Source organism: Vigna angularis, chromosome 4, assembly GCF_016808095.1.
Source record: "Vigna angularis cultivar LongXiaoDou No.4 chromosome 4, ASM1680809v1, whole genome shotgun sequence".
Taxonomy (NCBI): Eukaryota; Viridiplantae; Streptophyta; class Magnoliopsida; order Fabales; family Fabaceae; genus Vigna; species Vigna angularis.
The window spans coordinates 36,204,758-36,230,247 of NC_068973.1; the positions used below are offsets into that span (position 1 = coordinate 36,204,758).

At 34.2% G+C, this 25,490-nt stretch overlaps 3 protein-coding genes and 1 non-coding gene across 4 annotated transcripts; 2 read left to right on the forward strand and 2 right to left on the reverse strand.

The window, feature by feature from the left end:
• Positions 1-46: 46 nt before the first annotated feature.
• On the reverse strand, positions 47-118 carry TRNAD-GUC (transfer RNA aspartic acid (anticodon GUC)). The gene has a single exon. It is a non-coding gene; the product is annotated as a tRNA-Asp (tRNA).
• A 1,578-nt stretch (positions 119-1,696) lies between these two features.
• On the forward strand, positions 1,697-8,963 carry LOC108329882 (protein OVEREXPRESSOR OF CATIONIC PEROXIDASE 3). Its single transcript, XM_017564251.2, has 4 exons — positions 1,697-1,931; positions 2,081-2,455; positions 7,628-7,936; positions 8,716-8,963. The coding sequence occupies exons 1-4, from the start codon at positions 1,749-1,751 to the stop codon at positions 8,854-8,856; spliced, it is 1,008 nt and encodes a 335-aa protein (XP_017419740.1). The 5' UTR covers positions 1,697-1,748; the 3' UTR covers positions 8,857-8,963.
• A 2,281-nt stretch (positions 8,964-11,244) lies between these two features.
• LOC108331512 (cellulose synthase A catalytic subunit 1 [UDP-forming]) lies at positions 11,245-17,275 on the forward strand. The gene is made up of 14 exons (XM_017566230.2): positions 11,245-11,488; positions 11,670-11,865; positions 11,945-12,123; positions 12,415-12,532; positions 12,617-12,806; positions 13,153-13,419; positions 13,522-13,867; positions 14,070-14,207; positions 14,290-14,415; positions 14,858-15,070; positions 15,185-15,449; positions 15,638-15,834; positions 15,953-16,303; positions 16,419-17,275. The coding sequence occupies exons 1-14, from the start codon at positions 11,405-11,407 to the stop codon at positions 17,001-17,003; spliced, it is 3,255 nt and encodes a 1,084-aa protein (XP_017421719.1). The 5' UTR covers positions 11,245-11,404; the 3' UTR covers positions 17,004-17,275.
• A 2,673-nt stretch (positions 17,276-19,948) lies between these two features.
• LOC108332225 (adenine nucleotide transporter BT1, chloroplastic/mitochondrial) lies at positions 19,949-23,531 on the reverse strand. The gene is made up of 3 exons (XM_017567423.2): positions 22,745-23,531; positions 20,812-20,973; positions 19,949-20,701 (listed from the first exon to the last, which is right to left on the reverse strand). Exons 1-3 carry the CDS (start codon positions 23,336-23,338, stop codon positions 20,228-20,230), a joined length of 1,230 nt encoding a protein of 409 aa, XP_017422912.1. The 5' UTR covers positions 23,339-23,531; the 3' UTR covers positions 19,949-20,227.
• Positions 23,532-25,490: the final 1,959 nt, after the last annotated feature.

Sequence of the window (25,490 nt, forward strand, 5' to 3'; positions counted from 1 at the left end):
GCGAGGGTGAAACTTAGGGAGCTAAGACAGAGGCAATTAAAAAAATCGCCGCTGCCGGGGATCGAACCCGGGTCACCCGCGTGACAGGCGGGAATACTCACCACTATACTACAACGACCAAGTTATTGGTTTTAATTACCTGCTTTAAATTTTAAACAAAATTCTACCGTGAAAATCTTTACAAATTATTTTACATATAAAATAAATTCTTTTAAGAACAAACTCTTTTTTTTCCTACGTTTAACTTCTAGAAATTAGTTTATACAGAGGTTAGTTTAAATTTATAGGAAAACTTATTTTTCTCTCTAAAAGGACTAAAATCTATATAAAAACATTTGATATATATAAAAAAAAAACGTTAAGTAAATCAGAGGTTAAAAGTCATTTTCCTACAAGTTTAGAAAAATAATATATTTAGCGTTAAATTCTTTTTAAAACTTCTCACAGTTTTGGATTCCTTTGGTGAAAATTTATTTTCGAAAATAATTGAATTCCTTGATTCCTCCTTTATCCTGTATAACTTTTAATCAATACAAACTAAAAATGTTAAATTAAAGTTTGAATTAGTAAATAAAGATTCAGAAAATTTTCTATTTAAACTTTTCAATCAAATTCAGTTAAATATCTTAAATTTAATCATTCATTCTAAACTTAAGGATTCATAAAATTACACCACATAAATTGTGTATTTTCAAAAAAGAATTGTGTTTCTCTTTTCTAAGTCTAAATTTTTTATTTAATTTAAACAACTATTATTTCGCCAAATCAATTATTATTATCTTTCAATAATTCAACTAACTTTAGAATATCTTTTTCAATAATTCAACTAAATTTATATCTTACAATTTTTTTAAAAAATTTAGAATATCTCTTTTTTTTTTTTTTATTTCAAAGTCTACTTCCAATAATTTTTCTTGTAACAACAATGTCACCCTTCCTTTTTCGGGGACATTAAATATAGAAACACATTCAACATCATTCTCATGACTAAAACGCTCCGGTTTCCTCTTGCAACTATAATTTCTTCTCACAATCTTAAATTATAATTTTCCTCGTTATCCAAATCTCTAAAACACCCATTAATCTTGTCAATCAACTCAACATTTACAAAATGAGCCCAACATTTTTGAACAAAATCGCCTTTTTAGTTTTTAAGTGAAATGGTTTTGTATAATTTTGAGATAAATCAGTTTCTAATGTTTTATATAATTTAGTTTTTATTCACATAATTTCTTTTATAACTATGTTAGTAACACTACAACGATGGAATGCAGATTATACAAGCTACTAATTCCTCAATAATATACTTTTAATACACATTATATTTATTTGATAACACATTATAAAAATAAAATAATCATAAAAAAAATAAAAATTAATAGAAAAAATGTCAAATGAGTATACAAGACAATGTTAAAATATCATTATTCTGTCAACGTACCTCGTTGATGACTATGGAAAAGCAAAGGGATACAAATATTTCTTTTATCCCATTATTAATTTAATCTCGCCTAAAAATGTAATGAAAATATGACTTTTTTTTTTGGTCAGATTCATAATATCGACATGTTTTTAAAAATATATTAAAATAAAAATATTTAAAATAATGAGTTGAAAAAGAAAATATCATAAAGTTATAAAAAAAAAGTATATGTTAATGATTTTTCTTTTAAAAAGAAAAAGATCTTCTAAACCCCGAAGAATATCAAAGCGCATCAGCCAGCGGATAAACCCGGAAAAAGAGAAAGATGAGTGCGGCGTTTCAGTGTTTATCGTGTGCGCGGACTGAACCTTTCCTCCTCAGACCAGCCCAATCCCTCACTCTCCCTTTCCAACGAAAACCATTTTTCTGCTCTCTTCCTCTTTCCTCTCGCGCTCGTAACCTCTCTTCTTCAATCGTCGCTGCTTCTTCCAAAAAGAAAAAAAACAAGGTAATTTCATTATCACAATATCGTCTCTGCTTCTCTATATTTATCGTCTTTTTCAATTCTCTATTCATTTTTCTCCCTATCTTTATGGCTTTTAGATTTCTCCGTGTTCAGATTCAATGTCACTCAGTTTATCGCTTTATCTTTTGTAGAAAAAACTGTCTCGTCATCATGTTACCGAGGGCGGCGAGGAGGACATGGACGCGTTTGAGCTTCTCTTCAACCAACTCGAACAAGATCTCAAACGCGGTGATTTGTCAGATGATGATGGCGAAGATGGGATAACGGAAGAAGAGATGGCATTGCTTGAACGTGAGCTGGAAAATGCCTTGGGGGACTTCGATGCTGAATTGTTGAACTCGGATGTAATCGACGTAGAACTTGGTAGTGGTCCAGAGAATGATGACGAGGATGGTGATGGTGATGATGCTGAGAATCAGGATGGAGATGAAAACCCAGTGAACCTTAAGAATTGGCAGATGAAGAAATTGGCCAGAGCTTTGAAAGCCGGCCGCCGCAAAACAAGTGTAAGGTTCTTGTTCACTATTTTGAGAAATTAACTTGCTCCGTTTCATATATGTGCTTAATTAGCTGACTGTTACGAATGGATAATTGATAACAATGTGTTTTTGAGACCATAACCAAGGGTATATGAGATTGTTTTGGTTACCTTTGGCAGAGGTTAAGTGGTCTGATTTGTTCCCTACTTGAAGTGCTTCTGGGATGTTTCATTTGTGTTTGATAAATCACGATCAGTTTGGGAACATGTCAATTAGTTTATAAGCCTTCTATCCGAACATGGTCACTAATATGGTGCATCTTCTGATTTTATACTCTCTTTTTAGTAGTCGGGGAAGGTCGAACTTAAGCTAACTATAACCTGACTGACAGATAAAGACCGGTCATGTCTGGTTGCTTGCTCCTGGAATGACCTGGATTCTTTATTAAATGCAATTAATTTTTCATTGAAATATTCAGATTAAAATAGTGGGTTGAACTTTGCTTGAAAGGGAGCAAATTTGAAGGTAGTATGTAAGATTAAATGTTAAGGCCACCACTGTTTTGGGTTAATATGTGTTTGGTGCATGAGTGGTGTGTGTTGGCTGCTGAAATGGTGTTTACTGCATTCCTTAAATATTGCTATCTGGGGTGGTACTGTTAATATAATTCTCGTGGATAGTTACCTGCATTCAATCCATCTTGGCCATGCCTCCCTGCCTCTATTCTGTTTCAAATAGTAAATCATGCCAAACTGTTACAATAAAGCAAAAACTGAATAAGATATATGTGGTTATGGTGACAGTGGTGTCCACCTGAGTGTTACTCGTTGGCCCTATGTGGTAAGCCCTAACTCATCCAGTGCATATGTGCTTCTTCGTGGGTTGATACCTGCTTGATATACCTCATGAACTTTCCACTAGAAATTCACTATCTAGTATTGTAGTATTTAATTTCATATAAAATTGATGCAGCCATTTTTCCTCTTAGGAAGTATTCTCTGGTTTTATTATTCTGATTTATTATCTAATTGGTGCAATAAATGGTGGTATATCTAATCAAATGCATGTCTTTGGATTGAAAGTTCAGGTATGAAATTAAGTGTTTTATTGGCCTTGGGGCAATGAGGTCCAGGTGTTTAAAAAAATACAGTTTGAACCTTGGAACGTGAAGTCTAGAAATTTTCTGGTGCAGTTTTGGTTCTGGCCTAGTTTATTAGACTCTAAATGGATTGAATGGGCAGTAGTTGATGGTCAAATTTCTAGCTTTCCTCATAGGTGGTTTTATTGGATGAATCCTGGAGGTTATTTACTAACAACTATGCTTGTTGAATTGAATGTCACATTGAGAATGGTCAATCTAGTCACTGCCCTCAATTTTTATAAGACTTGTGGTAGTTAGCAAATCTCTACTAGAATGTATTGATCTGTTTTGTGAGTTATAAAGCCAAATCACGTGCTACTTTTGTGCTTAACGAATTGATGAGAGTCAGGGTGAAGGGTCGTTGTGGTTAGTGTGTATCCTGGCTGTATCTTGTAAATCCAGGGGTTGTGCCTTTGTCCATGATGGACAATGGAGTGATGGTATCTCTTCACCTTTTAGGGGCGGTAGAAGAGATAGGTCTCTTCGCCTATCAAGGGTGGTGACAGGGACCGAGGTTCGAGTAATGGTCTTTCCCCTTTCGAGGGGGTAGAAAGGAAACGTAGGTTTCCAGTTTGAGCTGAGTATAGTGCCCATTATGACAGTAGCAGAGTTTTTACTCATAAGTCTTGAAGGAGCAAGAGAGATAGGTCTGAAACTGCGGTGGAGGACGACTTGAACTATCCTGTTATGGTGAACAGGTTTTGTACAGTAAGGTACGGGAGGACGACACATGGGTTGGAACTAGTTAGTATTGATGCTTTTTGGGCTTGACATGTGATTGAGCTAACCTGGTTGGTGTGATCTGTTGATTGCATTGGTTTGATGTATGTTGGATATTGTTTATACTCTTTAGTTGGATGTTTTATTTGGTAGCTCACCCTTACTTTTTGTTGTGTGTTGCGATGATCGTATCACTCATATTATTATATGCAAGCAGATGTTATTACAGATGCTCTAGTTGATGAATAGAGCAGTGAGAAGCTGGGGAGAGTTTGAGAGTTGTTAGTGTTTTACTTTTAAGCATTTCCATTTTATGTACAGTAGTTATTTCAGAATTTTTTTTGGAAGTTACTAGGATTGGAATAAGTTTTCCTTTATTGGCATTTTAATAAATTTAAGTTTTTCTTGTAATTACTTGTGACATCCAAAAACGGAGTGTTTCATAGTATGTGTGTCCATATGGTTAAGTTATAGAGAAATTAGGAGAACATCATTAATCGTAGGTGTGTCATGGACACTGTATTGAAGGATTATTTTGCCTTGAATATAAATTTAATAGGTTTAATGTCACTTTAGGTCTCTATTTTTGGCCCAAAATCTCAAATAGGTCCCCTTCTTTTTCGGCGTCTCAATTGAGTCTTTATTTTTGTAAAATTGAATCAAATAAAGGCTTTCCGTCAATTTCATCAAACGCCGTTAAGGAGGGCGTGCTGACTGTGTAATTTTTTATTATGTGGCATTAAAAACGTGACTGAACTGTGTTTTTTTAATTTTTGAATAAAAAAATGAAGGTTAAATAGTGGAAAGACGTTTCACACTAAGGGCAAAGTTGGAAATGAAATAAAATTAAGTACTGAAAGCCCCATTGTCCTCTGCAATTGCGAAATCGAAATGAAATTGGGGAAGTTGAGGTTTAGGGTTCGTGGGAGAAAATAAAATCCTTGTTGTTCGATCCTTTCTCTTCCTCCCACTGGAAAAAGTGTCACTATGCCGGCGTCACACTCTCACGCCGTTTTCGCTCCAAATGGGAGACAACTTTTCAACTTAATTTGCTGCTTGCCACTCTCACTCACATCTCTTTCCTTCACTCTCTCACTCTCACTTGGCGCCGGAGCTCCATTTTTCAGCCCCCTCCTTGCCGACGACGTATTTCCGCCACCAGATTCACCCACCATGGCTTAACAAACAAATTTCGAATCTTTCGAAAAAGCTAACTCGTTTTCATTCTCATTTTGATTATTCACACACTCTCTGAGAAACATGTATTGGGTGTTTAGTCAGCTTATTCCTTAGACAGTTGTATGCATAACAGCAGCGCAGCTGTCCCAGTGTTTTGTTTCTCTGTATATAAACAGACACATGTACACTTACGAGAGACAATGTTTTTTAGTGCATTCAGTTTTACAATATTTTGTCTTTGTTACAACGCTGCTTCCCCATGGAAGCTGGGGAAGATTGCTGCGTCAAGGTCGCGGTCCATGCTCGGCCTCTCATCGTTGAAGAGAAGCTTCAAGGATGCAAAGATTGTGTTACAGAGTTTGAATTGGAATTACTTTTGAAAGTGATCTGACAAACTTACAAAGAAGGCTTTTATCCATTAACTGTTAAGATCGTTCGGTCTTAATTGTTAATGGCCGAACAGTATCCGAACGCGGTAGCCAAACGGTGCCGAATGGTATTCACAGTTAGGAAGTCTTTCTCCTCTTATAAAGTCTTCACTCCCAAACATTACTCAAAGGCTGAGCGGTTCCGAATGTGAATGGAAGTTACATGCCACTACAATGGTCTCTTTTTGCATTTTACCTGCAGGCAGGTTCTGGGAAAATGTACACCATGGGAACTGGCTTTAAAGATGGTTGCCAAACAAGAATAATGTTAGGATCTAGGATGATAGGATAGTTGGGGTTTACAATAGAAGCCGAACAGTAACGGGGCTAACCGAACGGTATCAAGGGAGGGGCCGAGTGGTAGCGGGAACAGGGTGCACGACCGAACGGTTAAGGCTGTAGAGGGTTATGCTCCCAACCTATTCGTTGTAAAAGGGATTTCTTTCACTGTGAATAATAGAAAAAATCCCATTCTTCCATTACTGTTTCTATCTATTGAATGTGTGCTTAGTTAGGTTTCAATCCCAGGAACCTAACAAATAATACCTTAAGTTATGAACGTTTTGTTTAGTAAAATTGGGACCCTAAAGCACCAGTTGATTTTTAGTTGCATGTGTCTTTTATTTTAAGAACCCCCAAATCGCGAAACTCCCTTTCGCGCAGCCATGGGAACCTGCAAAAAACCAGAAAAATCATCCCTTTTGCGACGCCGGCGTAGTGACACTTTTTCCGGTGGGAGGAAGAGAAAGGAGGTTTGGTGGCCGAGGGAGGGAGAAAAAAACTGATGGCGTTGCTGACGGAGGATGAAAAGAAGCGAAGGTGGTGATGGTTGTGGAGAGAATGAGAGTTTCAAAGATCTTCTTCATGCCGATGTTCTTCACCCACCAACACTCGTGCTTCGAATCGAACAACAACGATCTTCTTTTCTCCCACGAACCCTAAACCTCAACTTCCCCCAATTTCATTTCGATTTTGCAATTGCAGAAGACAACGGGGCTTTCAACACTTAATATTATTTCATTTCCAACTTTTCCCTTAGTGTGAAACGTCTTTCCACTATTTAACCTTCATTTTTTTATTCAAAAATTAAAAAACCACAGTTCAGTCACGTTTTTAATGCCACGTAATAAAAAATTACACAGTCAGCATGCCCTCTTTAACGGCGTTTGATGAAATTGACGGAAAACCTTTATTTGATTCAATTTTACAAAAATAAGGACTCAATTGAGACGCCGAAAAAGAAGATGACCTATTTGAGATTCTGGACCGAAAATAGGGACCTAAAGTGACATTAAACCAATTTAATAATGAATTTTAATGACGTTTTCCTGGAAAAATTTTGATTCGCATTAAATGTATTTTGTACCCAATTTTCAAGGAGGAGAAAAAAGAAAAAGAAAAAATTTCATTTCCAGAATTCTTACAAAACTTGCGGAAAGACAAGATTAATACAAGTGAATAGGATTAATGGATCGGTCAAAACAGGATTAGACTAGATCAGTAAAATAAGGTTAGAGTATATTGGGTCAAGAGCTTACTCCTCGGGAATTTTAGATAAGATAATTTTTTCTTTGTTTTCTCCACATCTTAAGGGTTAAGCGTACATGAGTGGATTCATTTTATTGTTATGCACACATGAATACTTAACATGAAAAGGTAATGTTGCTAGAACCGTCCCTTATATCAATTTCGGGATTCCATTCCTCAAGTTCACTTTTTGAATTATTGCAGATAAAAAATCTTGCTGCCGATCTTTGTCTTGATAGGGCTCTTGTTCTTCAGTTACTTCGTGAACCTCCTCCAAATCTCTTAATGATGAGTCTTACTATACCTGATGAACCTGCAACGACAGTAGTATCACTTGAAACTAAGCCCAGTGAGATTCTCCTTCAAGAAACAAGTATTGATCAAGTTGAATCTGAACCCGAGGCTAAAGTACCTGTTCATACCTTGCAACGTAATTGGTATGCTCAAAAGCGATTGAAGAAGGTCCATGTTGACACTCTGGAGAGAGTTTATAGGAAATCAAAACGACCTACTGTAAGTGCCTTTATCATGCTACAATATTATAAGTTTTGTGATAGACGATGATCCATTACTTTTTCTGATTTATTTTACTTTTTCGCTTTTACTAGCAGTTATTCCCTCTTGAATAAAAAATTTTAAGGGTGAAACTTCAAACAATGCATCTTTTACTAGTATTAAAGTTTTATGCAAAACAGTTAGATTGTATAAATTCAATACCTTTGTGTTTCATGATTCTGTGTCATATTTTTTGTTTGAAAATTTCGTGACATGTACTTCGATTACTAAAACGACAGTCAATCAATGGTTCTAATTCTCAGAGCTCAAGGTAAATGTTCCATCCATATTAGTATGAGATATAGAGACTTCATTCCCTCATACACGCACTCCCTCTTACACACACTAAAAGTCAATAAACACTATTTTTTCACAATTTCACTTGTTGTTACCTTTACTCTCACCAAATGAAGTGAAAAAAGGAGGCTGACGAAAAGAAAGAAAAGTCTGCCTAATCAAACTACTCTGTTTTCTAACTTTCATTACCACGTACATATTGATATGTTGCATTTGATAATGGCAAACATGAGTCATGCATTTTGTTTTATTCTCTAATCACAATTGAAGTTTTATCTGCTAATTTGTATAAAGGTGAATCTATTCTGTTTGGAGAATAACACTGAAAACGCCTAAAGCAACTACACAATTTTTTAGTTACTATAATCGTTTATTAGTTTTCCTTACTACGAATTTTGTTAAATTTGATACCCTTGTCTGTATGCCTCGAATCAATGCAGAATGCAATGATCAGCAGCATTGTACATGTAACAAACATTCCTCGAAAAAGAGTTGTTAAGTGGTTTGAAGACAAACGTGCTGAGGAGGGAGTTCCAGATCATCGTCTTCCTTACCAGCGCTATGTTCCTGAGACGGCTTGAAGATATTTTTTCTATGGTTCTGTTTTTGTGCTGTAAGATCTGACAAATTTTACAATTGTATAGAATATACATATATATTTATATATATACATATATATTTATATATATACATATATATATATATATATATATATATATATGTTGCGGTTAGTTCGAATTAATTTCTTCCATGTTAAAGTATTTTTTTTCGTCTTTTTCAATATTATGTTTTTGTTAATATAGGTTGTGAATATCACATAAATGTAAATTATAAATTTTTTTCAACCACCACTGATAATGATGGGTTTATTACTCAAGATTAATAAAGTTATTTTTTAGTCAATACAAATTAGGAATTTTTTATCTACATTAATGAAATTATTTCTCAAATTGTAGGAGTATGAGTCAATATTAATTTGAAACTAATGGATATCAATTACATTTTTCTGTTGAAGTATGTATTGATTATTTTTTGTTGATAAGTATAAAGTTAAAAAAAATTATTTTGTATTGAAAAATAATTAAAATATTCTATCCAAATAAAATAATTAAAATATAATAAATCTAAACAAAATATTTCAAAAAAATGGAAAATTTCCCATCTACTTTCATTGCAAGTAGTTTGATGTTTTGGAAGTCTAAGCGAGATTCTTTAATTTCTTCGTCTATTAAAAATAAATTACTTGCAAAACATAGCAATACTTCTTTATTTTAATTTATAAATAAAAGTTTAAAAATTGTAATAGTTAAATATGTCGACAATTGTAATTTAAAAGCAAATACTATATGTTCAATTAAAAACATGATTATCAATTACAAGTGTACTCTTTGAAAGAAGTCACTGTAATAATTAAAAAAATAAAATATATAAGTGTAATTTGAAGATAAAAAATTAAAGTCTTAAGTGATAATTTATTCTTAACTTTTACTCATCTTATTATATACAGTCCACTTTTTCTTTTCTCTATGCCTCTAAAGTGCAGATATAGAAACAGGTGTTGCCCAAGCAATAATCATGTTATTATTGTAACGTTTTCATTTTTTTTAAGATTCATAGTTTGTAATGCCTATTACCATTTTAACTCATAAAAAAAAATAGAAGAAATTACAGGAAGTAGGTCCGCGAGGTTGTCGGTATAATTAAAGAACTCACTTAAAAATGAACTCTCTCATTAGATATATATAATCAAAGATTTTTTAGAGTTCATATGACTAAGCTTCTAAGCAATTTGAATCCGGAGTTTGTATGTAAAGTTTTATATTTTATCTTTTATGAAACAATTTTTTTTAAAATTTAATTCCTTTACTTTTTTACTATAAAAGATCATAACCATAAACATAATTGGATCAAGATAATGAATAAATATTTCGAGTCATAAATAAATATTTATTTATTAGAAGAAAATATTGATTACAATTATTAATGCAATGATTTAAATTGACAACTACTTTTGACGTGTGTAATTTATAGTATTATTGTAATCCTACATAAGCTTCCAATGGGCATATTTTTGAACTGTGTAGGTTCCTTTTTGAATTAGTATAAAGTGCAACTGCTGACAGAAACCCGAAAACAATGTTTTACCCAATGTTCTGTCCAAACTCCAACATTTCCAAGTACCATTCATTCAACATCTTGTTTTATTTATTTATTTATTTATTTATTTATTTTTAAGAGGAAACTAGCAAACGATTTTAGACAAATAAATATGCTTTTACTTTTGATTTTGAAGCTTAAAATAAAAAAAAAAACTGGCTTTCAAACTATTCACAGCAGGCTTTGTTAATATCATTTTCTGACGACAACATGAATGAAGTATACACAAATATCAGATTCGAAGTTCACATTACTGTATACAAATATTTACCAGTTATACAAGTAACTTTTATTATTTAATTATATAAAAAAAGTATTTATATTTAATATAATAAAATTTACATATGATAAAAATAACTTAAAAATACCTTTTCATTAAATGGACACATATTCTCTTTTGTCGGTCACTGATACTATTGTTACAATATCTTGACAACAAATTAATCAGTGTTAGTTGTAACGGTCCAGTTATTATATTTGTAATAGGGTAGATCTGTAATTTGGTGGATGATGGAGCACATTTGTCAATGGTGTGGCACCGACAGCGGGTGAAAGGAAAACCGGAAGCGACCGGTAATAAGTCGGACAGGCTGGTGCCACTTCAGGAAATATTCCACATGCCAAACTCCGCATCGCTTGGTGTCTCTTTCAAGCGGTTAACACGTGTCTGCATGTGATTGGGTCTTTGAGAAGAAGCCAATATAATGACTGAGCCGAGCCTTAAAAGCCGGAGCTTAAGCGGCTTGGGAAGGCACCGGGAAAGGGTTCATCCGGTAAAGTAAATAACCATAAAACAGAGAGTGAGAGCGTGTTCTTAGCTTAGCTAGCTGTAGTATGCAAGTGAAGAGAGAGAGAGAGAGTGAGGAGATGGCGTATTGAATGGGCGAAGATTATCACGCTTTGCTTTTGCCTCCAAATTGATCTCTCTCTGCTCTGTTACGATCTTCGATCTGAAGCACTTTTTCTGTGAAGATGGAAGCGAGTGCGGGAATGGTCGCTGGCTCGCACAAACGGAACGAGCTCGTTCGGATTCGCCACGATTCTTCTGACAGCGGGGTTAGTTAACTCTGACACTCTCCCTAACAATGTTGTTCTCGTTTTATGCTTCTGCTTCAGATCTGATTTTCGTTTGGAGTTCTTTTGCGTTACTTAGTTCGATCTTCGAGTTTTTATTTAATTAATTATGAAATTAAGAAATTGAATGATTATGACTCAGTGTAACTCTCTTAATCTGCAGTCTAAACCCTTGAAGAACTTGAATGGGCAAATCTGTCAAATATGCGGTGATACTGTTGGATTGACTGCGACTGGTGATGTGTTTGTTGCTTGCAACGAGTGCGCCTTCCCCGTGTGTCGTCCTTGTTATGAATACGAGCGAAAGGATGGGAACCAGTCTTGTCCACAATGCAAGACTAGATACAAGAGGCACCGAGGTTAGCGAGTTTTTGTTTTTTGGTGAAAGTGTTGTTGTGATCGAGTTTTGATTTGAATAAGTGACTGTGAAAATATCAGGGAGTCCTCGAGTAGAGGGAGATGAAGATGAAGTGGACTCTGATGACATAGAGAATGAGTTCAATTATGCCCAGGGAAAGGCCAAGGCCAGGCGGCAGTGGGAGGAAGATGCTGACCTTTCATCGTCGTCTAGACGTGAATCTCAACAGCCAATTCCCCTCCTCACCAATGGCCAAACGGTAATAATATAATCCATTATTTTGTGGTTTTTATATGCCGATTATGCTTTAGATTTTCTCTGCATATTTATACTTTAGCCAGGGTGTGAGAAGTGAGGGATGCAAAAAAAGAAGGATGGTGAGCGAGATAGGATTTAGTGCTACGTTTTTTTAACATTATTGCCTAAACTTTTGATGTCTCTTTTACTACGTTGAATTGTCTGGATAATGCATTTTTTTTTCTGTTTTATTGATGGTCGGCTGGAGAGTAATGTAATCTTCTAATCACATTTTTTAACTTAATATGGTCAGATGTCTGGTGAGATTCCATGTGCCACACCTGATACTCAATCTGTGCGAACTACTTCAGGTCCTTTGGGGCCATCTGAGAAGGTTCACTCACTCCCCTATATTGATCCGAGGCAACCAGGTATAGAGTTAAAGAACTGATGCTACAATGTGAGATTTACTGGTTACTATGAAATTTATTCACCAAATCTTGTTATTAAAACAGTTCCTGTAAGAATTGTGGACCCATCAAAGGACTTAAATTCTTATGGTCTGGGAAATGTTGACTGGAAAGAAAGGGTTGAAGGTTGGAAGCTTAAGCAGGAAAAAAATATGGTACAAATGACCGGTAGATACGCCGAAGGGAAAGGAGGAGATGTTGAAGGGACTGGTTCTAATGGAGAAGAACTTCAAATGTAAACGACTCAGACCATTTTTATTGACTTTTAATGATTATAGATCATAATTTCGAAAGTATTGGAGAAATCTTTGCAAATATTGGTTAGACACTTGTTATTATTATTATTTTCTTTGAATGACACTCAAGATCTTTAAAAGGTGATTCACATTCTCTTCTTTAGGAAGATTGCATTTAGTTGCAGTCATTATATGATAGATTAATAGTTTACTTGTGCTTGTGTCACAACATTTTTAATTTTTGAAAGTGTGTATGCTAGGGGGAAGATGGTTATAGGTCTAGATATTTATCCATTTTGATTTACATTTCTTCTATTCTATGTTAAATTTATTTTCTCCTGACAGGGTTGACGATGCTCGACAACCCATGAGTCGTGTGGTGCCAATTCCTTCATCTCAGCTGACACCTTATCGTGTTGTTATTGTACTCCGGTTGATTATTCTTGGCTTCTTCTTGCAATATCGTGTAACACACCCTGTGAAAGATGCATACCCACTGTGGCTGACATCAGTTATTTGTGAGATTTGGTTTGCCTTATCCTGGATACTAGATCAGTTTCCAAAATGGTCTCCAGTAAATCGTGAGACTTATCTTGAACGGCTTGCTTTAAGGTCAGGATGGCCCATTTTATTCATCTTTTGTTAGGCTTTTGCATCTTGGTTTAACAATCATGTGGCTTTTTCTGTCACTAATCTTGGCATGTATTCTTTTAGATATGATCGTGATGGAGAACCATCACAGCTAGATCCTGTTGATGTGTTTGTGAGTACAGTGGACCCCCTTAAAGAGCCACCTCTTGTAACTGCAAACACGGTGTTGTCAATACTTTCTGTTGATTACCCTGTGGACAAAGTTTCCTGCTACGTATCAGATGATGGTTCAGCTATGCTGACGTTTGAAGCACTATCAGAAACAGCTGAGTTTGCGAAGAAGTGGGTGCCCTTCTGCAAAAAGCACAATATTGAACCAAGAGCCCCGGAGTTTTATTTTCAACAGAAGATTGATTACTTGAAGGACAAGATTCAACCCTCATTTGTAAAGGAGCGACGAGCAATGAAGGTTGTTTTTTGAGGCAATTGTTTTTCTGCTTCCAGTTATATACTTATATCTATACATCTTTAATGCACCAAGTGAAAAGTTTGTTGACAGCTAGGCACGCAGTTATAAACTCGAGCATATAACATCTTTAATCCCTCCACCCGTGGCCTACCTTATTGTTCATGAGTTTTAGAACTTAAACATAAATGTTTTTTCTTATCAGAGAGAATATGAAGAATTCAAAGTTCGGATCAATGCCCTTGTAGCCAAAGCTCAGAAGATGCCAGAGGAAGGTTGGACAATGCAGGATGGAACTCCTTGGCCTGGAAATAATCCTAGGGATCATCCTGGAATGATTCAGGTATTATCATTTTCTCCAAAGTGCATGTATAATCTTTTTGCAGTTTTTTATATTTTCAAGCTGTAATATTTGTTTTCTGCAGGTGTTTTTAGGTCATAGTGGAGGTCTGGATACAGATGGAAATGAGCTTCCTAGACTTGTTTATGTTTCTCGTGAGAAGCGACCAGGCTTCCAACATCACAAGAAGGCTGGAGCTATGAATGCATTGGTTTGTCACACTGAAGCTTCTTATTTTATGTTTCATGGATTTGCTGATTAATGCTTTTATTACTGGCTTTCATCCGCATCTTGCTTCACTCATTGAAGTTTATGGTTTTTATGTGTAGCAGTGGGTTTTACTCATATGCTTTTGCTGGAACTAATATATGTTGAAAATAACCTACAACCTAATGCTGTGATTCAAAATGGCACAATGATACACTAACTGCTGAGTAACAAGTTTTCAAATATAGGATGTGAACAATGTTGGTAGTTGATCACGTGGATTTTGTATAATTTAATACAGGAAATTATTATTATTATTCCATCTGCAAACCAGCTATACGTTTCCTTTAATATGTAATGCTTTGGTATGATATGGATGCTGCTTTTATTTACCGGAAAAATGTTTTAAAAGCATATCTAACCTTGGTTTACTTTGTGTTGTGTAGATTCGTGTATCTGCTGTCTTGACCAATGGTGCATATCTTCTGAATGTGGATTGTGATCACTATTTTAATAATAGCAAAGCTCTGAAAGAAGCCATGTGTTTCATGATGGATCCTGTTCTTGGAAAGAAGACATGCTATGTGCAGTTTCCTCAGAGGTTTGATGGCATTGACTTGCATGATAGATATGCCAATCGTAATATTGTGTTCTTTGATGTAAGTCTCACGTTAATTTGTGTAATTTATTAGGTTTCGACATAGAATATATTTTCTGTTTGCATTGCTGTCTAATGCCTTGGCTAAATTTCATCTCTCTTTTTTACCTTTCAGATCAACATGAAAGGTCATGATGGTATTCAGGGTCCAGTCTATGTGGGAACTGGTTGTTGTTTCAACAGGCAGGCTTTGTATGGTTATGATCCTGTTCTAACTGAGGAAGATTTGGAACCTAACATTATTGTAAAGAGTTGTTGGGGTTCTAGAAAGAAGGGAAAGGGTGGGAATAAGAAGTACATTGACAAGAAGAGGGCGATGAACAGAACTGAATCTACTGTTCCCATATTTAATATGGAAGACATAGAGGAGGGTGTTGAAGGTATGCTACTATGGATTTCTTGTTTATGCATGTGAACTTTTGTATGCTTATTTCATGTATTCTTATTGTCACCTGTAATTGACAAGTTTTACCTGTAATTTTCTCTAATTTGCTTTAGTTGCTGAATTATCTGAAAACAAGATAACAGACATCTTATCCTTGGTGATATGTAATGTGTCCTTTTTAAGGTTATGACGATGAAAGGTCGCTGCTTATGTCTCAAAAGAGTTTGGAGAAGCGTTTCGGTCAGTCTCCAGTTTTTATTGCTGCCACTTTCATGGAGCAGGGTGGCATTCCACCTTCAACAAACCCTGCAACTCTTCTTAAGGAAGCAATCCACGTTATCAGCTGTGGTTATGAAGACAAGACTGAATGGGGAAAAGAGGTGAGCAAGTCAATTTAGCGTTGTGCTCTTAATTCCTGTTCTCTGGTATGAAGAAATGAGATGAGCATTGATGAGTAGCTTGTTTAGATATTAATTGAACATTTTCTGGCTTAATCAGATTGGATGGATCTATGGTTCGGTGACAGAAGATATCTTGACTGGGTTTAAGATGCATGCTCGTGGTTGGATTTCCATTTATTGCATGCCACCTCGCCCAGCATTTAAGGGTTCTGCTCCTATCAATCTTTCAGATCGTCTCAATCAGGTGCTTCGGTGGGCATTGGGTTCAATTGAGATTTTTCTTAGCAGGCATTGTCCCTTGTGGTATGGATACAATGGAAGGTTGAAGCCCCTGATGAGACTTGCTTATATTAACACTATTGTCTACCCCTTTACCTCAATCCCTTTGATTGCTTACTGTACGCTTCCTGCCTTTTGTCTCCTCACAAATAAATTTATTATTCCTGAGGTAAGCTATTTCTCTCATTTTTTGCTGATAAATTTATAATTCCTAGTATGATGTAATTGTCAATGTGAACTACATAAATTTGGAAGTTCAATAACAATCGATTCACCTCGTGCAGATAAGCAACTTTGCCAGCATGTGGTTTATTCTGCTCTTCGTCTCCATTTTTACTACTTCAATTCTTGAGCTTAGGTGGAGTGGGGTCAGCATAGAAGACTGGTGGAGAAATGAACAATTCTGGGTCATCGGTGGAACTTCTGCACATCTTTTTGCTGTGTTTCAGGGGCTTCTAAAAGTGCTTGCTGGGATCGATACAAATTTTACTGTTACATCAAAGGCATCGGACGAGGATGGGGATTTTGCAGAGCTTTATGTGTTTAAATGGACATCGCTTCTCATCCCTCCTACGACGGTGCTTATTGTGAACTTGGTAGGGATTGTGGCTGGTGTATCCTACGCCATAAACAGTGGTTACCAGTCTTGGGGTCCACTATTTGGGAAGCTGTTCTTTGCTATCTGGGTCATTGCCCATTTATACCCATTCTTGAAGGGTCTCTTGGGCAGGCAAAATCGTACCCCAACCATTGTCATTGTCTGGTCGGTTCTTCTTGCTTCAATATTCTCCTTGCTCTGGGTGAGGATTGATCCCTTCACCTCAGGCTCCAGCAGATTAACCAATGGTCAATGTGGCATCAACTGTTAGTTCTCTTACAAACATTCATTTTCTGTTGGTATTCCCTCTTGTCTGGAGACACTCAAGGTTGCTGTCGTGTATATAGCAAGAATTTTCAGCCTATCAAAGTTGTTTGGAGGATTGAACCCCTGAAATTGATGGGAATGTACCCTCTCTGTAGCATTCGTATTTCTATTGTTTATTTATCTACATGTCCTTACAAGAATAGTAATGTTGAGGTGTATGCATTATATTTTTTTCCCACAAAATATAAATTGTTTATGCGAATATTTGTTCTTTTACATGTCCTCTCATCTGTTGATTTTCTCCATCTCCAGAAGGGGACGGAGCAATTTAGAAATGAATGACAATTATTAAGGAGACCCATTGTTTCAGAAGAATTTCGGGGTGTGTGAAAATATATTCAAACACGTACTGTGAGCGTGTCTTTTTATATTCAATGTCTTTGGAATAGTAACTAAAAGAATCAATGAATAAATATTTATTAAAAATTGCGATAATTAAGTATTATATTTTAATAAAAATACTTTTTAATTTTGTAATCATAAATCATGTGTTCACTATTGCTTGCTGAAATTATTAAGAATAATAGGATATATGCCAGATCTGTTTTCTGAGCAGTGGTAACGTGCTTTGTGCCGTTAGACCAAACTCCTGCTATTTGTATGTGAATATTGCCATTAAATAAAGGAAGAAGTGAAGAATATTTTCAGTCATTTGTCTTCAATCTTGGAGGCAGCCTTCCCTCTAAGAAGGCCTAGCATTGGCTCTACGAAATTAAAAAAAAACATGAATAGTGGGTTCCATTATTAGTTCCTATCGTCATGAAAGGAAACAGGATAGCAGCCAGGCCGCTTTAAAATGTTTGCTTTATCGCCTTTCTGCTTAGGTTTTTACCTTAAAAAAACAATTATCATAGACTCGTTACGTTGAAAAATTGCTCTGGAAATCACAAGTTTTAAGAATGGGTGACTAAAGATGTAAAACAACCGAAGCTAATTATTCCAATTTCGCTGACTTTTTAATGTTCCAATTTGTTTGTGAAATTAATTATACCAATTTTAAGTAGACTTAAGTAAGCTTAAGTTAATACTTTTCGCATTCATTTACACACGCATATATATCACTAGATTCATTTTTAATACCTGAATATTTTTCTAAGAAAATAGTTTATGTATTATTTTTTTATTGGCATATTAGTCTGAAAAAAATTCAGATACTACATTGATAAACTTTTCAATAAACAGAAAAGTTAATTAAATTATAAACGAGTTAAACAAATAAACTCAAACTTAATATTTTTAAACAAATAAAACTCAACTTTTCAATTCAAATCGGTTAAATAAATTATTGAAGTTTAAATAATTAGTTATTTTAAAATTCATGTCCAAGTTTCAAGAATTTAACTCAACCTGATACGTTTATATAGCCTATTGATGCTTACCACTTCTGAAAATGCCTCAGGAGAATTTTGATTGCCAGTATAATTTTATGTTCTTAAGAATCATGTTATTTGGAAATTATATTCAGAAATGATAAACATCTGTTTCGGTATCTAATAACATTTAAAAAAAATATATTTTAAAATTTGCTTGATTTTAAAATTGAAAAACAAAATAAAAAAGAAAGATGTAAGAATCATAGTTATTATAGTTTATTATATTACACATACCTCTCCATTTGGGACAGTATGTAGTTTAAACCACTAACTCCCTTAGATTTGTTGTCTTTGTCTAATATTGATTTAATGACTAACGAATATGGTTTTGTCAAAAGCTATTTTTGTTTGAAACTTGCACAAGGAAGTGAAAACACAAATTGAAAATTGAAAAGAAGAAGAAGAAATTAGCTTCTAAAGCTAACCAAGAGAGGATGGAGATGAAGTTTGAGCTAGGTGACTGGCGTAGTACACCTTAGGAAGGAGAGATTTCCTTTCAAAAGGAAAATTAAGCTCCTATCCAGAAGAGATGGACCTTTTCAAGTTCTTAAGAGAATTAATAATAATACTTACATTGTTAATCTATTTAGTGATTATAGAATTAGTTTTAGTTTCAATATTAATGACTTATTTTCATTTGATATAGGTATTAATTTGAGGACAAATTCGTCTCAAGGAGACAATGATAGAGAATTGTCTCTTGGGAAGAAGAACTTAAGAAAAAGTTATTAGAATTTAAAGGACCTATTACAAGATCAAGGAACAAATACTTGGAAAAGCAAATCTTCTTGAGATTTATGATGCTCAACAAAGATTGTATATCAAGGGACATAAAGATCATACCTTAGAGAGAAATTATACAATAATTTAGACAATTAAAAATATTTGTAATTTTTTTTAATTGCAAACAATTCTTTTGTTTTAAATTTTCAAGTTATTTTTAGACCTAATGTCTTTATATTTTCTTTTAGAATTTCTTGGCTAAAACATTTGTGTTTATATATAAGTACATCAAATACATATGTAAACACTTTTGAATCATATTACATGCATTTTCATTATTTGAAAAAAAAATCCCTTGATTCTTGGATTATAATTATGATGTTCTTATCAAATATTAATATCTTTGTGACTAATACTCACTTATCAATATACTAGATTATGACTTCTTGAAGATTCAAATTTAGAAACAATTATGCTCTTTTCTAAACAAGATCTTATTAATTTGTCTTCGCAATTTTGCTATTATTGGCTAACAATGTTTGTTTTTTGCTTCACTTACCTATTGTCTGCTGCTGGGAACTTCCCTGTGCAACAAAATGATTAGATAAATCTGCATGACTAAATTTTGTTTGACATTTAACTGCCAAAAGTGAGATTCTGTCTTAGAATTCAGAGATCGACTTCGAAAATGGGAAAAAGAAACACTGCATCAGAAGATGTCGCAGCAGTGAAGCATAAGCCAGAAAAAAATGCTGCATATGCTAAAGCAATTGATTCTATGAGAAGATGAACATATTCAAAAAGGTCAATAATCAGTTACTTGTAAAATTGACAAGAATACATCAAAGAGTTGATTTTGATTTGATCATGAAGATGACAATGAAATGGAAAAATACAAAAAGGACAAAACCAATACTCCGTTCTCAATTCCTTATAAATGTAATCTGTGAGGGTGGAAAAAATTCGGTACTGAAAGAGAAATCCAAAATAAGTTATTGGAGTAAGCATGAACAGAGCAAAGCAGTTCCGCTTCTTGATCTCAATGGAAACAAAGCACTTTATTTGAAACATCCTAGTCCTCCTCATCGTCCTCTAGGAAGATCCTCTTGCATGCTTCGTAGCACATGAAAGAGATTCCAGCGGCCGGTATCAACTTCATGCAACTTGGTACCAACCCTCTGTATAAACCTTGGATCCCTTCTTGTTCTAGTATGCAAGCAAGGGCATGAAACATATTCTTGTAAACCTGTCTTCCACTGAGGGTACCAAGCTGCATTTGCTTGCGAGCTACCTCCATTGGAAAAGTTGAACTACTTGAAATAGCACCAGCTACAGAACCGATCAAAAGGGTCTCAATATTCCCCACCTTCTCTTGTTTAAAAACTTTCTTGTATGCTTTCTTCAGAGTGTCATAGGCATAGTAATTGGCTGCAGCATAGGGCACAACTCCTATAAGACTAGCTGCAAGACCACTGTAAAGTTCTGCAGGACCCTCTTCTCGGATTATTTTCAAGAATGCATGAAGCAGACCATCATAAACATCTCTCTGCAAATCATTAATCAAGTTTTACTTTTTCCTTTCATTTTCTTATAGGATGCTGAGACTCTTGTATTGGAAAGCAAGCAAACATTTTTTAACCTTTTTTATGCACCTACCTGGACAGTTAGTCGAGTCTTGACTAATTCAAGAGGATAGGTACATATAGTTGAAGTCACTCCAGCACAGGCACCTGCAATCAATGATGCAGGAATTGGGAATTTGGACTCTTCCCCAGGCTTTGGGGATAGGTTCTTGTTCACTGTATCGAAAGTAAATAGCTGCAGGAACAGGTGAAAATATATTGAGATATAGATAAAAACTATCATGTAGCTTTATTTTTAATGCTTTTTACATCTAGCAGTAAGATTTTCCTACAGAAGATTAACAAGCAAAAAGGGATTTATTTGTCTGCAGAATGGGATGGTATCTTTGTCAGTTTCTTGTGCGTGCAAAATCGAATCAGAGAAGGAAAGGTGAAGCAAATAAATGTTAAGTTTGTATAGCTTGGGAGTTTTTCAAATGTGATTTCATGCCCCCTGTTGAATACTCCTTCAAACATTTGTTTCATACTAAGTAGCCAATAATAAAATATAATGAAATCAATCCCATTTTCAAAGAAGTACAAAGATAGGACTGAATTTTTAATCAATTCAAACCCAATCTCTTTTATAATAAGGGATTCCAAAACAGAATTTGATTTCTAAATCAAACCAAATCATAATTTTCAAATTCAGAAACACGATGTATGAGAATCAAAGTCCTTCGATTACAAGGGTTTGCCTGACTTCAAAAAATTGAATTCACAAGTTCACATGCTGAAATTTGCGAAAGTTAAGCATACTTGCGCATTGACTTACCAGAAGGGTCATTTAGCAACATAAATTGAAGCAAATTAAGTAAAAAAATTGTTAGGGATTAAAAGGTAAGGCAAATGTAAGAAATGCATGAGAATAAAACTTAGAAGTATTTGAATTCTGAGAGCAATAAACCAAATTATTTTTCAAGAAGATCCCGAGAGAAAGAAACATGGCCAAATGATAGATTAAAATACGAAAAAACACACCTAAAGTGAACTTGTCTCTAATGTTCACAAGGGTGCATTTACCCGTGATTTAATTTAAAGAAAATTGTAATCTTAACTCACCAAAAATTCATGGTAAACAACATGCTTGTGCACTTTACAGACATTGTCACTTTAGAGTGGCATTTTCAGTGAAGACTACATAAAAAAAAACTTATGGACAAAAAAAAATATTGGAGCGAACAGTTGAAGGCATATACTGTCATGAAAAGAAATGGTTGCACACAGTTTCAATGGGTAGATCTCTCGATGAAAACATTTAAAGGTGGACTAGCACACGAGCCTCCTAAGAGGAGAGGTTCTTCTGCGAAAAAACCAACTGCACCTGAATTAGAAACATTGCAATTTACAGCAGAAAAGAAAAGGATTTGAGGGATAAAGTGACATAAACCACCTATTAACATGTGCTCTATACTTGTATTTATGTTCAATCATGACCTTTTACAACTGTGTATGATAGCTAATCAGCAAATGCATAATAATCCCCGCACTAAATTTCTCTCTCTATCCTTCTGAGATAACAAAAAGTTCTGAATACAGAGCTGTTTGTGTCCATGTCCTTAAAATAAACTTCAGAAAGTATAGCCTCCCTACCCAAGAAACCTCTCATCAAATTTATCAGACCATACACTTCCAATACTCGCGATTCAAGAATCTTGTAAACACTCCTTTTTACATAGAAAATATGAATTGCTCTCAGCCCTCCTAAACACACACCCTTACAGCAGCTGAAAATCCGATCCATGGTATAAACAAATGCACAAACCAAGAAAAAAGTAATTAAAATGAACAGAAACCCACTCTTGGTATCAAAACCAATGATCAAATAGACGATACACCATCTTCTCAGTATAGGACAATTGTACAAACGATATCAATCGAGTAATCCAAGAGAGAAAAACAAGTAAAGCCTCAAACATCATGCAGTGATAAATGTTACAAGTGTAGGAGAAGCATGTATACATTACCTCAATGGCCTTGCTAGGCGCAACCCGAATGACATTAACAAAATTACCCCTAAACAAGCCCTTCCAGCCATCAGTTTTCACGATATTATGGAACATCTCAGTGGTCGAATGGTCACTATTCCCCACCATCATAAGAGTTCTTATAGTCTCCAAAGGTGCCACAGCAGTCCGAGACACAGCCCCAGCTATTGCCCCGCTAAACAACCTTCTCAGTGAAGGGTTTTTTATCTTAAGCCTCAGTGAAACACCACCCTTTCTCTTCTTGCCATCAACCCTTTCTTCAACAACCTCATCTTTTCCCTGGTACTTGATGAACAGTTCATTGAATGGAAGTTTCGTGTCACCATTGTCGCGCGAATCAGAAGGATCACTCGGTTGCACACCAACCCCCACTCCCATCTGACTAACACTGGCAAACAAGCCTCCGAATTGGTAGCACCTATCTTCGGATTGAAACCCCAAGCAGCTGACAGAAAAAAACCCATTACTTTTCTCATCAAACAGTTGGACTCTCCTCCTACCCATCAACGGCAAAGGCCTTGTGACTTGTGATTTGTTACAAAGATTACTTTTTTCTTTCTGGTAGGGGTTCATGGGGACTGTCCCTCGCAGTCAAGGTTTCAGGGAGACTGTGAAATTATCATTAGAATCGAAAGAAGAAGGTTGATATGGGAAGTGGGAAAATGAACGAAGATGTTATTGAGTAGCGTGTTGCTTCTTCTCTACTTGGAACTTAATATCACAATTTTAAATTCGTGTTCGCTTTTTGTTTTGTTCATTGCCGTTGTCTCTTCGAGGGTTAGAAGTTAAGTATTTGCTCTTTTTTAGTTGCGGTGTCGTGGCACCGAATCTTAAACATCGGTTTTGTACATTTACATAAGCATATATACAAGTAACATAGTAATATACGTCGGAGAAAAAGAAAACATAGTAATATACAAATATATTCGTCATTCTGTAATAGAAAATCCTTCAGTTAAAAGAAATAATAATAATAAAATGTATTTAATATTTCATTTTTCTAATATAATCTTCTATTTATTAAAAATCATATTACGGATTCACTTACTTCAACCTTCATGATCGATCAATAGCATAGAATGGAATGTCTTGTAAATTTCAAATAATAAAAATAGGATATATTGACAAAAATGTATTAGAAAAATATATAAAAAAACATATTGATAATATTCATACTACATCAATAATGAAAATGTTTAAAAAATCATAAAATGTTTGTTGCCATGACTTGTTTGACGTCATTTCACTTGTTTTTTTCCCTTTTTATAAATTTTTATACTATTCTATTTTTTTATTTATAAAGACGATTGAATTTTTAAAATTAATTTTACTTATTTTTTTCTTATATATCTACGTTATCGTAGTATTATTTTAATGTTTATTGTTGGTATTTGTAAAAGTAAGGTCTCTCATATTATTTTAAATGCTTCTGCTATTATTATCTGAGCATAAAATCCATTACTTTAAAAACAAATACATATATTTTATTTCTGTGGGAGAATGAATACAATTTTTTAAAGATGTTGTGTGCTGTGCTGTGTCTCTTATCTACTTGGAAAGAAGGAGTTATACTTCAAAATATCACAATCTAAATTGTTTTTTTATAATTTAATTATTGTTTTGTTTAGTGCAGGTGGCTCTTGGTGGGTTGAGATGTTAGGTAAAGTTGCTCCTTTTTAAATCTTGTGTTGATCTCCTACCTAATCCCAATCGGCTAAACCTAAATTTTATATATTTGCAGAAAGGGATATGCTTGTAATATAGTTTTCTTATACATTCAAATAAAAATATATTATCAATTTTTTTATAATATATATATTAAAGTTTAAAGAATATGTTATAAATATTTTTATTTAATAAAAAAATGTGTTGAAAAGATGTGATGCAGATTACTATTATGTTATGTTACCTTCTACCAAAATTTACTAAAAACATCTCAATTTGTTGAAAGAGATTGGATTTTGACGTTGTTTGACTTTTTTCTCTTCTTATCTTTTTTCCGCGTCAGGGACCTTTGCATTTATAAGAACAACTGTATTTCTTTATCATTTAACTTGTCTTTATATCCATATACTATATTATTTTATTTTTCACTACAATTGTATACTTATTGAAAATCGTTCTTACTACTAAAAAAATATGTCATTTGTAACGGTTTTTTATCTAAAATTCTTCTACAATTATTTTATTTTTTAATGAATAAATAAATTACAAATTTCCTCAAAGAGTAAAGAATAAATTAATCATTAATTGGTTACTTGAAATAAATAATTTTCCAAAAATAGGTTGAATGCTTTTTTCTTATTTTATGGTCCTTGAAATTTGAAAACTAAAATAGTTCACAAATTCGCAATTATTGATTATATTAGTCTTCGTTAACAGCATTTCTCAATTTGATTTCTAATTCGATATTTTTTTACCACTTTACCGTTTTCATATTTAGTCTTTAACTTTAATGCATATGAATGATCTCAACGCCTGTTGTAAAAAATGTAAACTTAAAGACTAAACATGTTAATGCAATAATATTAAATATTAAGATACACTTAAATGAATCTGTAACTACTTTCAAGTAAAAAAAAAGATTAACTTTTTCTTCGTTTATATAAAATTTAAAAGTAAAACGTTTAGAAATTCATTAAACATGTTCAACAAATTAATTTATGAATAAAATGATTTCAATTTATAAAAGAATTATTTTAATATTTTTCTTTTTCTTCCTATT

What these genes read in the sequence shown, in the direction of transcription:
- LOC108329882 (XM_017564251.2), top strand. Translation starts at nt 1,749, where the DNA reads ATGAGTGCGGCGTTTCAGTGTTTATCGTGTGCGCGGACTGAACCTTTC. An exon ending in CCGGCCGCCGCAAAACAAGT is followed by an intron (nt 2,456 to 7,627) that starts GTAAGGTTCTTG and finishes GAATTATTGCAG; the next exon opens with ATAAAAAATCTTGCTGCCGA. An exon ending in GGAAATCAAAACGACCTACT is followed by an intron (nt 7,937 to 8,715) that starts GTAAGTGCCTTT and finishes GAATCAATGCAG; the next exon opens with AATGCAATGATCAGCAGCAT.
- LOC108331512 (XM_017566230.2), top strand. Translation starts at nt 11,405, where the DNA reads ATGGAAGCGAGTGCGGGAATGGTCGCTGGCTCGCACAAACGGAACGAG. An exon ending in GTAATATTGTGTTCTTTGAT is followed by an intron (nt 15,071 to 15,184) that starts GTAAGTCTCACG and finishes TTTACCTTTCAG; the next exon opens with ATCAACATGAAAGGTCATGA. An exon ending in AGACTGAATGGGGAAAAGAG is followed by an intron (nt 15,835 to 15,952) that starts GTGAGCAAGTCA and finishes TGGCTTAATCAG; the next exon opens with ATTGGATGGATCTATGGTTC.
- LOC108332225 (XM_017567423.2), bottom strand. Translation starts at nt 23,338, where the DNA reads ATGAACCCCTACCAGAAAGAAAAAAGTAATCTTTGTAACAAATCACAA. An exon ending in CGCCTAGCAAGGCCATTGAG is followed by an intron (nt 20,974 to 22,744) that starts GTAATGTATACA and finishes CTGTTCCTGCAG; the next exon opens with CTATTTACTTTCGATACAGT. An exon ending in AGACTCGACTAACTGTCCAG is followed by an intron (nt 20,702 to 20,811) that starts GTAGGTGCATAA and finishes AATGATTTGCAG; the next exon opens with AGAGATGTTTATGATGGTCT.